Here is a 15,831-nt window from a genome sequence, read left to right on the forward strand (position 1 = left end):
CTTGGCTCGAGTCTACTTTACATAGTATAAAACAAAGTCGCTGTCGCTGTCTGTCCGTCCCTGGGTATGCTTAAATCTTTTAAAACTACGCAACGGATTTTGAAGCGGTTTCTTTTAATAACAATGTAAATTTAATTTTAAAAATTATTTTCAGTGTACCAAATAAACAATTTTCTTTCTTTCTTTCTTTCTTTCTAATAGATAGGTTTATAAGTATAATCATGTACACCCGAGTAGCTAGTTATTAATATAGTTAAACGGGTTTTAAAACGAATAATGTTATGTAAATTGACAATTTAACAAAACTATTTCGTTTTTTTATGACCGCTGGATGTGACTATAGCAAGTTGTGTATTTATTGATTTAATATTATTTTGTCCGCTTGTACATGCCCCCCTCACTTGAAATTTGTCGGGATCTATTCAAATTCATCTTTTATAGTACTATCTGTTGTTAAACAGTTTTAATTTTAGGTCAATTAATGTAAGAGCGATGCTTACTTTTAAATGTTATTTTATACGCCTCTACATGTCCTCCTCACTTGAAATTTATCTTGATCTATTCAAATTTATCTTTTATAGCACTATCGGTTGTTAATTAGTCTTAATTTTAGTTCAATTAATGTAAGAGCGATGCTATCTTTTAAATGTTATTTTGTACGCCTACACATGCCCCCCTCACTTGAAATTTATGTGGGTCTTTGCAAACTCGTCGTTTTTAGTACTATCTCTGGTTAAATAGTATTAGTTTTGGTTCAATTAACATAAGAGCGATGTTAACTCTTATAAACCGTAGCTCTGTAGATATGCACGTTATCTTCTTGCAGATGAGTTAGTCAGGCAACCAGTGGTGGGCCCGCCACAGGAGGCAGTAGTAACCGGAGTGCGTGTTGCTGCTTGAGGAGTTCGACTGTAACATATATACATACATATACATAATTGTAATAATAATATTTATTTTCTCACAAAACCATACATACATAGTGGAGGTCCTCTCGAATGGCAACGCAATGGTATCACGGATGTCACATGATAACGTGATGAGATATACGGATGTAGTGCTGTTCATGTATATAGGCGACGGTTACCACTTACTATCATGTACCATCACATTATAATAAACAATCAGTGGGCTAATTATGTAACACGATATGAAATTGTTTCTGTTGAAGTTGTGATGCAATATGAAATCATTTCAATTTAAAAAATGCGATCAAGTAAGGTCGAATGACCGCAACATAAATCATTTCTATCGATAAAACACTACTATGAAGTTGCAGCGGAATATTTTTAATCCGACCAATTTAAAAAGTCAGTACATTAGATAGCTTATACCTTTAGAGGGATACATTTTAATTTATTGGGTTGTTACACTAGTTGGTTGATTTGAAACAATTTTTATTGCGTTCAAAAATTACAAAATATACTGCAGCGTTCACTTGTTCTTTTATTTTAATTTTATTAATAGACATTTAATAAAATAAAATAAAGAAAGTCTATTCTATTCTAATGAAAAAATAAGGTTAATAATTTTGAATATAAAAGCATATTTTATACAAACTATTTATAATCATTATTAATATTAATCTAACCTACAAATTAAATTTTCTTTTCTGCTATAGATACCTAGGTACCTAATTTTATATTAAACATTTACTCTAGTTAATACAACATTCTATGTGATTTGGGACGAAAATAAAATATCGAATTGGCAACACTGATGTCATGTTGTGAGTCGTGACAATTTTCCCATTTTAATAAATTTAAAACCTTTTCACGACTTTCTACGTAATATTTAATATAATAAAAATATATGTAATACTGAAAATTACCAAAACAAGATAAATAATGCTGCTAATGCTGATATTTTAAAGATTGTAACCAAAAGAAACACCTTCTAAATTGTTTCTCATAATGTAAAAACCGTTTCAATTCCACGCTGTCATTTCGGCAAAATAGCGATTACGTGACGTTGCAACGAGGTTACTAAATCGACATTCGATAGAAATAATTTTTATCGATATGTAAAGTTGCGTTTACGTTGCAATGCTAGTTGACAGCGTCAAATGGCGTCAATATGATCGCATTATTGACAGATGACGTCATTTTCACTACGTTACATACGAAAATCGTTGCGAACGAAGTTACATAATTAGCCCACAGGGCCATATTCCGATAGTCGTGGGTTCGATTCGATGAAAATATGAATTCATGATTGAACTCCTAGAAAAACATTTCTATCAGTTGCCTAGTACTTGTAGTACATACTCTGTATAGATAAAGTCTAGATGACGCTGTTCGAATAGCCCAGGGGCTTTAGGGTTTAGATGGAGCTAGTCCAGGGGCTGTGTTATCATAGGTCGCCCTAACATCGAGATGGGTACTGTCCTACATCATCTACAGGGCGGGCCAAGGCCTGCGGCAATGACGCTCGTAGGTACATAGTGTGGTTTTTTTAATGGGTAAGAAACCCACACGAAAAAAAGTTATTTTAACCTGAGGCTTACGGCCACCTTTTACCATTGCACCGCTCGCCATCGTCAGGGAATTCATCACACGCTGGAACCTAAGTGGTCTCGGACAGTGCGGTTTCAGAGGAGTTTCCTCCCGCGTACTGTTATGCCAGAGCCCAATACCCTATTTACATCGTTATATAAAAACAGTTTAGACAGTTAGTCAAATCAGTCCGCGTCGATAACTCATTTCACTTGCACCTACATAGTTTGGGATAAGTTTGTTAATATAATAACTTGTGAAACCACATTTTCGAAATAAACTATCTAAAATTAAGTGACTTTTGTGTTGTGTATTAAATTTTTTTAAAAGCAAATGGGGTCAGCCGCCTAACAGTACACTTAGATTGTGGAATGAACTTCCTGCCGAGGTTTTCTCACGAGACTACAGCATGGGGTTTTTCAAGAAGGGTATATTAAGGTTTCTTAAGGCGGCAACGCGCACGTGATACCCCTGGTGTCTCAGACGTTCATAGACGGTAACCATTTACCATCAGATGGGCCGAGATGTTTCTTTGCGACCATAGTAATATAAAAAAAAATATTCCTCCCCACTTCCTTTCAACCCGTTCCCTCTATTTTCAACCCCATTTCCTCACCTGTTGAGGGACGTAGCGTTGTAACAGTGGACGGTAGCCGCGTCCGAAGGTGGCCAGCATGTCCCCGCCAGCAGCGAGACTGTCGTTACCACCATTGCTGTTACCAGCACCGCTGCCACGCCACCGCAGTGGTACTATCGCGCGGACCTGCCGTACATAAGCTTTGTAAAAGTGTCATATCTACATATATAAATAAAATTGGATGTTATTTATAAGGGATTGTTATGAGCTTATTACTAGAAATGTACCATGTCAGGTTGACCTCCACGCGGTTCCCCCTGGAAACCATCGTGATAAATTCTTGGTGAATTTGTCACGATGTGCTAACTGACCTGACCTCATGTTCATCTTATCATCCTCCACTGGTGCCCCGCCAGCGTAAACCGTTAGCGCAGGCGGGTGCACCATTTTTTTTGTACATAAACTGCATTTATTATATAATCAATGTTATTAAAATAAATAATATTACAAACTTGATAAAAGCTCAATTATCGTGCAATTATACTTCTATAGAGCTAACTTATATCTACATCATCGTTATATTTAGAATAGAATAGAATAGAAAATCATTTATTCAAATGAACTTAATTTAAGCACTTTTGAATAGTCAACATTTTTTTAAATCTACCGCTTATTCGGAAAGCTGTCTCATCACAAGAAGAATAAGCAAGAAACTTGTGTGTTGCTCTTTTAAACAATCCTTGTAAGTTCACATTTTACAAGTAGAAACGTGTGAATACAAACTACCAAACAGCACTAATTTATTTAGGCTCAAATAATATATATAAGTAATCATTACATATCATCCCTTAAAAAAAAATTAACAACAATTATTTCTCGCAAGTATTATCAGACTCCGTATCCTAATAACATAGGATACGGAGATGTGTACTCTCTAGGCCACCCATGTGTCCCATAATGAGTCACGAACTTTTGATACACGTCCGCGACCAAAACGAAACCTTAGCGCGTTTTAATTTGACAGTAGCGACATCTAGTTGGCGAGATGAGAAACAAGCTAAGGTAAGATTTCACCAAATATATATGTAACTCAAAGGTGACTGACATAGTGATCTATCAACGCACAGCCCAAACCACTAGACGGATCGGGATGAAATTTGGCATGCAGGTAGATGTTATGACGTAGGCATACGCTAAGAAAGGATTTTGATTAATTCTACCCCCATGGGGATAAAATAAGGGATGAAAGTTTGTATGAAACTTTGCCAATTTTAAACCGATTGGGCTGAGACTATGCATGCATAAAGCTACTATGACGTAGGCATCCCCTAAGAAAGGATTTTGATAAATTCCACCCCTAAGGGGATGAAAGTTTGTATAAATCTTATATTTTGTAGGCCCTAATATTTTACACATGCTGAACAAAAATAAAGCCGCAAAAACTACACCTAATTAATAATAATACTTACTACTACGCGAACGAAGCCGCGGGCAAAAGCTAGTCGTAGTATAAACACGTTCAAGGAAGCGGAGTTCAGCGTGAACTCGAAAACAAGAACGACGTTGATCTCGTTTTAGTTTAAATGGAATTCACCAGCGTTATACAGATCGCGTTTACCAAAATGAAGTTTAGATTTTCATTCGTTCACAGTGTTACACGCTCATGAAATAATATTTGATGCAATGGGTAATTTAACTAAAATAATTCTAAGAAATATTTGTAATTCAATCACGTGATAATTAGGATAATTATAATCTCAGAACAATTCACACAGCGCCATCTAGACCCAAATTAAAGCTAAAGCTTGTGTTATGGGTACTAGATCACTGATACATATATATAGATATGTTTTTTCGTAAATATATTATATATAGAAAACACCCAGACCGATACAAACAATCATACTCATGAATACAAATGTTTGTGCCGTGTGAGGAATCGAACCCGCGACCATCGGTAGTAAGGCGGTGTGCTAGACCGCTAGACCACCGAGGTCGTCAAGTCAAGAAAATAAGCTTTTTAGTTTTTAATTTAATAAGTACTGTTGACTACAAAGTACATAACACCAAACCGTAAAACACATGACAAACGAATAAATTATATACTCAGTATTATTCGTAGAGTTCCATTTTCAAAATTTTTTTTTTTTTATTATATTGTTTTCAAGTAGCCAGTTCTAAAAACTTTTAGTGTAAGAAAGAAAGAAAGAAAGAAAGCAAGAAAGAAAGAAAAATATTTTAGTGTAGCCCTCGTATATATACATACGACAAATAACCGATTATTACTCAATGAAAGAATAACCGATTCATTTGAAACGATTTTCTTGTCTCAGTTTTTTATGGGTGGCTTCCGTATCCTATTATTATAGGATACGGAGACACTGTGTTCCTTCAGGCCACCCACGTGTCCTGAACAACAAATCTGCAGTACATGTCTGCGACCAAAACGAAACCGTAGCGCGTTTTAATTTGACCCTAGCGACATCTAGTTGGCCAGATGAGAAACAAACGAGAGAAACTCTAACTCATTTCAATTTAACAATACAGAGACATCTAGTATCGAGATAATAGTTAGAGAGATGAGAAGTAACGAAAACCTAACGCATTTTAAATGATAATAGCGACATCTAGTTGGCGAGATAAGAAACAAACTGAAGTGAAACTCTTACCAGTTTCTAAAAACTCTGACAGTAGCGACATCTAGTTGGCGAGATGAGAAACAAAATAAAGTGAAACTCATTTCAATTTAACAATCACAGAGACATCTAGTTAGAAAGATGAGAAGATACGAAAACTTAGCGCGTTTTAATTTGACAGTAGCGACATCTAGTTGGCGAGATGAGAAACAATGAGAAACCCTAACTCATTGAAAACACTCAAGAAACAAACTGTAGTGAACCGTTCCTTTACAAAACCGTTCCTTATACAAGTACAAGTAGAGACATCTAGTTAGAGAGATGAGAAGAAATGAAAACTTAGCGCGTTTTAATTTGACAGTAGCGACATCTAGTTAGCGAGGTGAGAAACAAACTAAAGTAAAACTTTATCCTAGGAGTCTGTAATAGACCTACTCGAATAAATATATTTTGATTTTGACTGATTTTACAGCAAAAAAACCATTGCTGGGTCAGCTAGTATGTTAAATAAATTCAAATTCAAAATTCAATCCTTTGGTTCGTGGGATCCTAGCGCTATAAGACGTTTCAAAGAAATAACGAAAAGGTTAGTCGACATCACAAAAGGCCGAAGAGCTGGCAGCTACCTCGGACAAAGAATTAGTCTAGCTATTCAAAGAGGGAACGCTGCCAGTATCAACGGAACTTTGCCTAAAGGGACCCCTTTTAATAATATATTTTAGTTATTGTATTACATTTGTTAAGCTTTTTAATTTTAGGTTGTAGTAAGTATTATATAAATGTCAAATTATTTTATTCATATTATGACATAGGCATCCCCTAAGGAAGGATTTTGATAAATTCCACCCCTAAGGGGATAAAATAGGGGATGAAAGTTTGTATAAATCTTAGATTTTGTAGTACCTAATTTTTTATAGGACATTTTGGCTACTTATGAACGTAATTTTTTTTATAGTATAATTTTTTCCCTACCGTCCAGTTCGGTATATAGATCCAATTGAGAAGAACTGGCAAGAAACTCAATTGAATTACTTCTTTTTTTAAAGTTTATTTACAATGTATATTTATATAGGTGTCTATGTCTAACATTAAATGAAAATTCAGTGCATGAACAACTATTGCCATGCACGCTCGTCATTCAAGTAATCGTTTAGTGAGTGATAGGCTTTCCTCAGTAAATATGATTTAAGAGATGTTTTGAATTTGTTTAAGGGTAATTCCAGTATATATAAGGGGTCCTCACCTCCTCCTCGTAGGGCCTGAAGACCGTGAGGGGGCTGAGGGCGGTGGCGTCGGCCACGATGATGCAGCCCCACGCCGTGCCAGCAAACACCAGCCCTCGTAACACGCACATCGCCGTCACCTGCCACCAACAGACAGACAGATATACTCTGGTAAATTAAAACGTTAAAGACCGTATGCCCACCGGTGGGCAATGCCACCTCCGCAACGATATATCGTGCCCACGGGTGGGCAAACAACATGTTTTACATATATACATATAAATCAAATTGGAATGTCTGTTTGTAATATTGAAATAACCGTTTTTTACTACATGCATATGAATATAAATACGGTACATACACCAAAATAACATTTTTTTAAATTTTTGTCTGTCTGTCTTGTTGTCTGTGTTCTGGCTAATCTCAGAAATGGCTGGACCGATTTTGACGGGACTTTTTTTGGTACGCAGCTAATGTAATAAGGAGTAACTTAGGCTACTTTTATTTTAGAAAAATAAAGTTAAATTCCACGCGGACGAAGTCGCAGGAACAGCTAGTTATTAATAAAAAAAAAGACGTGATGGTACTGACGGTGCAGCGCTCGTCTGCGAGGTGGTCGTCGATGGCGATGGACTGCAGGCTCTCGGAGCACGGCACCAGCTTGCTGCAGTCCAGGCGCGCGCACTGCTGCCGGCTGCGCACGCACCACTGGTACACGCACACGCCTGCACGCACCGCCACGTCATCATCACGGTACCGGGACGTCATCATCATATCACCGGGAGGTCATCATCATATCATCGGGACGTCATCATCATATCATCGGGACATGATCATCACGTTACCGGGACGTCATCATCACGTCACATCACCAGGCGACGTGGCAGTGACGTGACAGTTGGTTTAACATTATTATTGTGACATACAATGAGATTAAAATGCAAATATAAAGTAATTAGGAAAATAAGTCTCCAAATGTGATAATAGATTAATATTTTATTTTTGGATATATTGGGCTTAAATCTAGTACCCATCCAATATCCATTCCCGGAGTCGATGTAGGGGCAAATGGCCCTTGAGGTTCCAACCTTGACCCCCCAGGGGGTTGTAACCAGGGTTACCACTTACTGTTAGTTTTTTTTTGCCATTCACCATTACTTCAAATAATCAGTAGTGTGGCATCACTACTCCAGGATATCCCGGGCTGAGCGTGGGCGAGGTAGTACCTGGGCGGCAGGCGGCCAGCACGTAGGGCTCCGAGGGCAGCGCGGCCAGCAGCGACACCCCCCGCGCCTGCAGGCGGCTGGCGCCCCGCACCCCGCCCGCGCCCACGCTGTACGCCTGCAGCCCCTCCCCGCCCGCCCACACCTCCACCCTGCGCACCACGCACCCTTGTCTGCTCTCCGGCTCGAAGGACCAACGAGTACAGTGTCGGTCCTTCGAGCCGGACGGCTCCAATATCTTTAGCATCGTAGCAATCTTTTTCCATATAGAATCATTAAAAATTAACTGATTCCGAATATAAAATTTTAGGTCCTATGTCCTTAAACAATGTCCAATATATATCAGAGTTTTACACAGTCTAGTGGTTACGAATATTGTTACACTTCCGATGGTCACAAGTTCGTTTTCTTGCTAGATACATACATTTGTGTTCATGTTGTCATCGATTTTGGTATTATCTACGCACGAGTATGTCAGATGTGTTTAAAAAAAACTGTATTTATGAGTTATCTAGTACCCATAACACAGGGTAGCCTTAGTTTAGGACTAGATGGCGCTGTTTGAGTTGTCCTGAGTAAAATATTATGCATGCATTCAATCCTGAGAGGTAGTTACGTACCCCTGCGGCGTAGGCACCGCAGCCAGGCAGCGCAGGTCGGTGGCGGCGCCCAGCTCCGTCAGCACGAAGCTGCCTTCCGAGCCTTCCTCCCCACCCTCATCTGCTCCCGGACGCTCAGACCGCACCAGGAACAGTCTGCGGATACCATATACTCGGTTTAACGGTTTTTTTTAAATCGATGATAATGAAATGGTGATGAATGAGATCATCTGTCCACATTACTAACAATCCCCTTTCCCCTCTATAGGCGACGGTTACCACTTGCCATCGGTTTGATGGTCATTCCGGTTAACACAAGTGAAGTGTAGTACAGCGAAAGTACCAGGACAACATGAATTTGTAGATGGTTTGGAGCGCGGATCGTGACCAATTCACTAGGAATTTATAACATTTTATGCTTCGGACTATCTAGTAGTTCATGTTGTCCTGGTATTTTGACTGTAGTATCACAGTTTTCTACTCTGTACAACGAAGATGGTACCACTTACCATCAAACATCCTGCCTGATGGTGAGTGGTAACCGTCGTCTATATACATGAATACGTTGTTGCTATTCCGCAGTTTCCCTGCAATTTCACTATCGTGTTGCTGCACACTACCTAGTAGTTCATGCTGTCCTGGTACTTTGACTGTAGTATCGTAGTACATTTCGTACTGTATACTGCCGTGCTGCGCCGTCTACCGCCTCCCGCGGAGTACGGTAGGTGGTAAATGGTAGATGGTAAGTGGTAGGTGGTAAGTGGTAGGTGGTAAGTGGTAGGTGGTACCTGCCGCAGGCGAGTGCAACAGCGACACGGCGTAAGGTCAGCAGCGGCAGTAGCGCCGCCACCGGTGACGCCGCGCCTCCCACCACCTCCTGCAGCGCCACGCCCCACTCCTCCGCGCACGTGGCCGCCCTGCCACCACACGCTACTGTTACCACTCGATAATAAACACTCACTAAATGTTCACTACTAAATAATATAACATCGAAATAATTTAAGAAAATATGAATCCAATTGTACAGGCTACTATCATTACATAGTATAAAAAAAAGTCGCTATCGCTGTCTGTCTCTATGTATGCTTAAATCTTTAAAACTACGCAACGGATTTTGAAGCGGTTTTTTTTAATTGATAGAGTGATTCAAGAGGAAGGTTTATATGTATATATAATAACTGTACACCCGTGCGAAGACGGGATCAGTAGCTAGTTTAGTATATGACCTACTACTATCTGTCGTCATTCTAAATATATATAACTCAAAGGTGACTGACATAGTGATCTATCAACGCACAGCCCAAACCACTGGACGGATCGGGCTGAAATTTGGCATGCAGGTAGATGTTATGACGTACGCATCTGCTAAGAAAGGATTTTGATTAATTCTACCCCCAAGGGGATAAAATAGGGGATGAAAGTTTATATGAAACTTTATCAATTTTAAACGGATCGTGCTGAGACTTTGCATGCATAAAGCTACTATAACATAAAAATTCCCTCTTAAGGGATATATTAACGCGAGCGAAGTTGCGGGCAAAAGCTAGTTTAGTATACGACCTACCAGAAATTGGATATTCTATCCATTAAATAATGAAATGGACTTCTCCGCAAAAAGTCGATCATCAAAATCGGTTCAAGAAACAAACAGTTCTAAGGTAACATAAAACCAGTACCGCGGAAATTCTCCTTTTCCTAAATTAGTCGAACAGGCAGTTTTGTTACTAAAAGCAAACTTATGGCTCGTGAAACAACAACAGGTCTAGGTGACCAATCTTCTCCTGGTTCAAGATGTTTTCGAGGGTTCTGCTCCTCAACCGACCCTCGAAAAGGCAGCTTACACTTACTGACTTCGTAATGTAACTATTTTAACTACTTTAGAAGGTTTTAGGCCACGAGAATATTATAATCGGGATCTGTTATTGGATGAGAGACAATTGCAGTTGTTAGGAATCTCACACGCTTGCTTCTCCGGGGCCTAGGAAATAGAAATAGAAATAGAAATAGAAATAATCTTTATTCAAATAAACTCATTACAAGTACTTTTGAATAGTCATATTTTGATTCTACCACTCATTCGGAATGCAGATTCATCACAAGAAGAATGAGCAAGAAACTTGTGTGTTGCTCTTTTTAATAGATGTTTTTTTTTTATATAAATAATTACAGTATAACAAGTAAGAGGCATGCGATAATCAACATAGAAGTCGCTACGCACTCATTATTAATGTAATCAGATAATATTGTCAGTGCTATGGATTTAAAGGAAGCTCAATGAGGGATTTTCTCCAATTGAAAAAAAAAATCGAAAAAGAATTATAGACTCGTTTTGACGTAACAATAATGATAAAAAAAATACAAACAAAAAAGGGACTATTAATATAAAACAGAAAGCAATGAATGCTGTGTCCATACGAGTAGACGGTGATGCGCGAGGCGCTGTCTCCGACCCAGACGCGGCTGCCCACCCGGCACAGCGCCGTCACACACACCCGCTCAGTCTTGTCTGCGGAACGACGGGACATACATACACAAATACACGTATACACCAATGTTTAATAATAATAACAATCTCAGGACAATTCACACAGCGCCATCTAGACCCAAGTTAAGCTAGCTAAAGCTTGTGTTATGGGTACTAGATAACTGATACAAATACATCGATAATTTTTTTTTTCGTAAATACATACACACATATTATAAATATATACATATAAAACACCCAGACCGACAAACAATCATACTCATAAATACAAATGTTTGTGCCGTGCGAGGAATCGAACCCGCGACCATCGGACGTAAAGCGGTGTGCTAGACCGCTAGACCACCGAGGTCGTCTTTCGTTCGTCGTTTGTATGTACTAATTAACTTTAATAATGAAATTCCTTCGGATGCCATTAACGTAGATAATAAGAATGACTTGAATGATGTTAATGATAAGGTTTTAGGTGAAAGTTACTCTGATGATGATAAAAATTTGAATTTTATAGCAGTGGAAGTTAAATGTATATTGTAATTTTAATTTTATTTAACCAAAAGGAAATCTTTTATAAAACAAACATTAGTAATAAACATTAGTAAGTAATAGTGTGATGACATAAGCGGTGGTGAGAGTAAACACACACAGTAGGGTGTAACTTGTATATTAACTGTTACATCTTGAATTACTCTAGCTTACACTAATTACATAAACTATATATATGAGCTACTGCGTCACCTACGTGTCGTTAGTTAAAACGTACACTCGCACAATCTACTATCGAACGTGCTTTGCATCACTATATCACAATAGAAACATCGGTAATAATTTTAATTTTCGTCGATTTTTTAAAAGCATTTGACAGGGTAACGCTTGCTATTCTTCTAACTTATTATTCCACTTTCATAAAACATATTTCATTTGCTTCTCGGGTAGTAATAGAAAGATTGGTAATCATTTCAGTTTTCGTCGATTTTTTAAAAGCATTTGACAAGGTAACGCTTGTTATTCTTCTAGCCACTTATTCCATAAAACTGTGTTTTCTCGTTAGTATTGAATTAGGTATCTTTGAGATTTATTTATATAGATATTTGGTTGATTGAGTTTTTCGCTTTGGTAGTCTAGCTAGCGGTTTCGCATACCGTCGTAATTCTGATGGTCGCGGGTTCTAACCTCGCACGGCACAAACATTTGTATCCATGAATATAAATATTTGTATCGATTTTTGTGACAAGTTATGCGTGTATTTACAAAAAATGACTTTACATATCCATCAGTTGTTTGATACCCTTGACACAAGCTCTGCTTAGCTTGGAACTAGATGGCGCTGTGTGGACTGTCCTATGTTATATGTATGTATTATGATACATGTCGGTGTCTCCACCAGCGACCGTCACCACACAGCGAACACTCACCTGGCGGCAGTCGGATGGTGTGGTGGTGCGTGAAGTGGTGTGTGGTGGCCAGCAGGCTGTGCACCCGCTCCGGCTCCTCCTCGCTGCCGTACCACACCTCCCACGCACTGCCCTCCTCGTCTGTACATACACAAAGATTTTTTTTGTATATGATGGTGACAAACAAGTTCGGGACCTTTAGGGCCCTAGTTACCTGGCAGCAGCGCTACAGGTCGAGGGCCGCGTACCTTTCGGGCCCTAGTCACCTGGTGGGGGCCACATCCCCGGTGTGGGACTTTCGGGGCCCTAGTTACCTGGCAGCAGCACGGGCAGGCCGAGGGCGGCGCGGGCCGGCCTGGCGGCGGCGGCGTCCCTGAGGGCGGGGTACTCGGGGGCTGCGACGACGGCCACCAGCGCAGCAGCCGACGGCCGCAGCTCGGGCGCGCCGGCCCAGCACCGCCGCATGCTCTCCAGCATGCAGCACGGGTACTGCAGGTCCTGCCCGCAGACGGTACGGTACAGGTCAATCTTATCATTCACCTCTAGTTTTATTTATTTCAGCCACCAAGCAGCTTGCATTGTAAACTGTATTTTGGCTCAAATAAGTCATAAGTTACCATATGCGGCACTTGATGACGCCAAAGCCAGTTGATCTCCAACTTACCCTTTGCGTCAGAGTAGGCCTGGCTCCCTCCAGCACGGCCTCCTTGACGGCTTCATGACCTTCAAAAGGCTGCCGTAGCGTCATAATTTCGTACAGCAGCATGCCGTATGAAAAACAGTCCACCTGGAAATAGTCGGCTATAAATTAGGAAACTGAGTGAAGATGCAGCAAAAAATTGAAACAGAATACAAGGTACAGAATTATTATAACTTTTAAACATTCGGGCTCCACCAAAAGAACTCTTTGTTCGTAAATGGAAATTTATGCTTTGGATCCGGCTCGATGGACCAATAATTAAGAATAGAATAGAATAGAATAGAAAATCATTTATTCAAATAAACTTAATTTAAGCACTTTTGAATAGTCATAACAATTTGTTTTTTATCTACCACTCGTTCGGAAAGCTGTCTCATCACAAGAAGAACGAGCAAGAAACTTGTGTGTTGCTCTTTTAAATAATCCTTGTAAGTTTACATTTACAAGTCGAAACGTGTGAATACAAACTACCAACAAGCACTAATTTTTTGGGTCAAATATAATCATGCAATAAGATTAAATCAGTCGTAGTGATAAGAGCAGACCAGTCCCTACAAGCAGCACTCGTTAAGGTTGTAGCATTAAAATTATAAGACTCTAAAGGTACTATAATTCAATACACTATATTCGAGTATATACACTCGTATACAAGGATTTCTTGGTCGATATCAATCCAACTAAAAAATTTAATACAAAACATAAACAAGATCTTTCAAAACGATATCGCGATGTAATTTTAAAACAGCGCCATCTATTGGCGTTGTATGCAAACAATAATTTATTGACAAATTAAGCTTCATTACATAGTATAAAACAAAGTCGCTGTCTGTCCGTCTCTATGTATGATTAAATCTTTAAAACTACGCAACGGATTTTGAAGGGGTCTTTTAAATAGAATAACTTAAGAGGAAGGTTTGTGTATATAATACATGTACACCAGTTTGAAGCCGGGGCGAGTAGTTAGTAAACTCTATCTATCTATGCCTGTCTATTACTAACCTTCTCATTGTACTCCTCCTCGCCGTTGTACCTCATGATCTCCGGCGCCATGAACCCCTCGGTCCCCCCGAAGCCTTTCGTACCTGACGGTGTCGCCAATCGGCTGATACCTGTAGCACAGTAATATAATAATAATAATAATCTCAGGACAATTCACACAGCGCCATCTAGACCCAAGTTAAGATAGCTAAAGCTTGTGTTATGGGTACTAGACAACTGATACAAATACATTTTTTTTTAAATACATACATATTATACATAGAAAACACCCAGACCGATACTAACAATGATACTCATGAATTCAAATGTTTGTCCGTGTGAGGGATCGAACCCGCGACCATCGGACGTAAAGCGGTGTGCTAGACCGCTAGACCACAGAGGTCGTCAAACAGTTCGTAAACAGTAGATTACTCTCAATAAAAGAAGAATGCTGTATTTTAGGAATAACGTCTAAGTAGCTGTGTCATGGTCCAGTGTCTTGAGTAGTCATGCTCACTAAAATGTACAGACATGTGGCGGCGTGGTGGACCGAGTCATTGGACTCTCTAAAATATGGTCGGGTCCAGTGATGGCTCATCCGTCATACTCGTGAACGAGTGCTCCTTGTACGGATTGGTCTGCTCCAATCACTACAACTGATTTAATTGTATAGTTACTTAACCAGTTGGTTGTGTATTTAATATTTGGACTCTAATGAATTAGTGCTCTTTGGTAGTTTGTATTGACACATTTCAGCTGTAAAATTCAAAGTTACAACAATTATTTAAAAAGACACGTAAGTTCTGAGAGATTCAGAGAGAGAGAAAATGAGAAAGAAAGAATGAGAGAGCAATACCGTAGTCTCCGAGCTTGATGTGCACAGGTACCGGGGCCGAGTTCCGCTCGACCGCTACCGCCTCGCCAGGGGCCGGCATGCTCCACACTAGCACGTTCTCCGACTGCACATTATAAAAGGTAGTGTGTCGTTAACCTTGACTTAGAGACACGGAAGGGAGTAGGAATTGGAGATGCAATTGATACATTAATAGATCAAGGTGTTACTAAGTTAAATGACACAGAAAAAGTAGCAGTAGTGATAAAAAGCCCGTTTTTGGATTTGAGTTCCGCGTTTGATGCGGTTGACCACAGTATTTTTTTGACAAAACTTGAACATTACGATATCTCGGATAGTTCGTCAAAACTCTTTCAATCATACTTAACAAATAGGAAATAATTTGTAGAAATGAGTAAATTAGTTTAGCAAATAACAGGAGTCGTACCACAAGGATCTATTCTGGGACCTATAATTTTTGTTTAAAGTGGGGGGGCGGTACCTTGAGGTCCCTGTAGACGACGCGGCGCGCGTGCAGGTACTCGAGCGCGCGCGCGGCCTGCAGCGACAGCGCGCGGGCCACCCGCGGACCCACGCGCGCGCCCGTGTCGCGGTACGACCGCAGCACGCCGTCCAGCGCACCCTGTATACCACATACACATCACACCTCACACTCTACGACTCTCTCACGACAT

At 39.7% G+C, this 15,831-nt stretch overlaps 1 protein-coding gene across 1 annotated transcript in view; it reads right to left on the minus strand.

The window, feature by feature from the left end:
• Positions 1 to 337: 337 nt before the first annotated feature.
• LOC131840848 (leucine-rich repeat serine/threonine-protein kinase 1) overlaps positions 338 to 15,831 on the minus strand; it is a 94,372-nt gene continuing 78,878 nt past the window's right edge. Inside the window, exons 47-60 of the mRNA XM_059189042.1 lie at positions 15,639 to 15,779; positions 15,161 to 15,263; positions 14,326 to 14,435; positions 13,291 to 13,413; positions 12,941 to 13,124; positions 12,648 to 12,767; positions 11,169 to 11,259; positions 9,542 to 9,670; positions 8,775 to 8,909; positions 8,158 to 8,306; positions 7,523 to 7,656; positions 6,952 to 7,071; positions 3,112 to 3,258; positions 338 to 909 (exon numbers count right to left, since the gene is read on the minus strand). Coding sequence (XP_059045025.1) covers positions 832 to 909; positions 3,112 to 3,258; positions 6,952 to 7,071; positions 7,523 to 7,656; positions 8,158 to 8,306; positions 8,775 to 8,909; positions 9,542 to 9,670; positions 11,169 to 11,259; positions 12,648 to 12,767; positions 12,941 to 13,124; positions 13,291 to 13,413; positions 14,326 to 14,435; positions 15,161 to 15,263; positions 15,639 to 15,779 — 1,764 coding nt within the window. The 3' untranslated portion in view covers positions 338 to 831. The remainder of the gene's footprint in view (positions 910 to 3,111; positions 3,259 to 6,951; positions 7,072 to 7,522; positions 7,657 to 8,157; positions 8,307 to 8,774; positions 8,910 to 9,541; positions 9,671 to 11,168; positions 11,260 to 12,647; positions 12,768 to 12,940; positions 13,125 to 13,290; positions 13,414 to 14,325; positions 14,436 to 15,160; positions 15,264 to 15,638; positions 15,780 to 15,831) is intronic.

The sequence above is a fragment of the Achroia grisella genome, unplaced genomic scaffold, assembly GCF_030625045.1.
Source record: "Achroia grisella isolate CSIRO2021 unplaced genomic scaffold, CSIRO_AGI_Agris_v1 utg149, whole genome shotgun sequence".
NCBI classification, from domain to species: Eukaryota; Metazoa; Arthropoda; class Insecta; order Lepidoptera; family Pyralidae; genus Achroia; species Achroia grisella.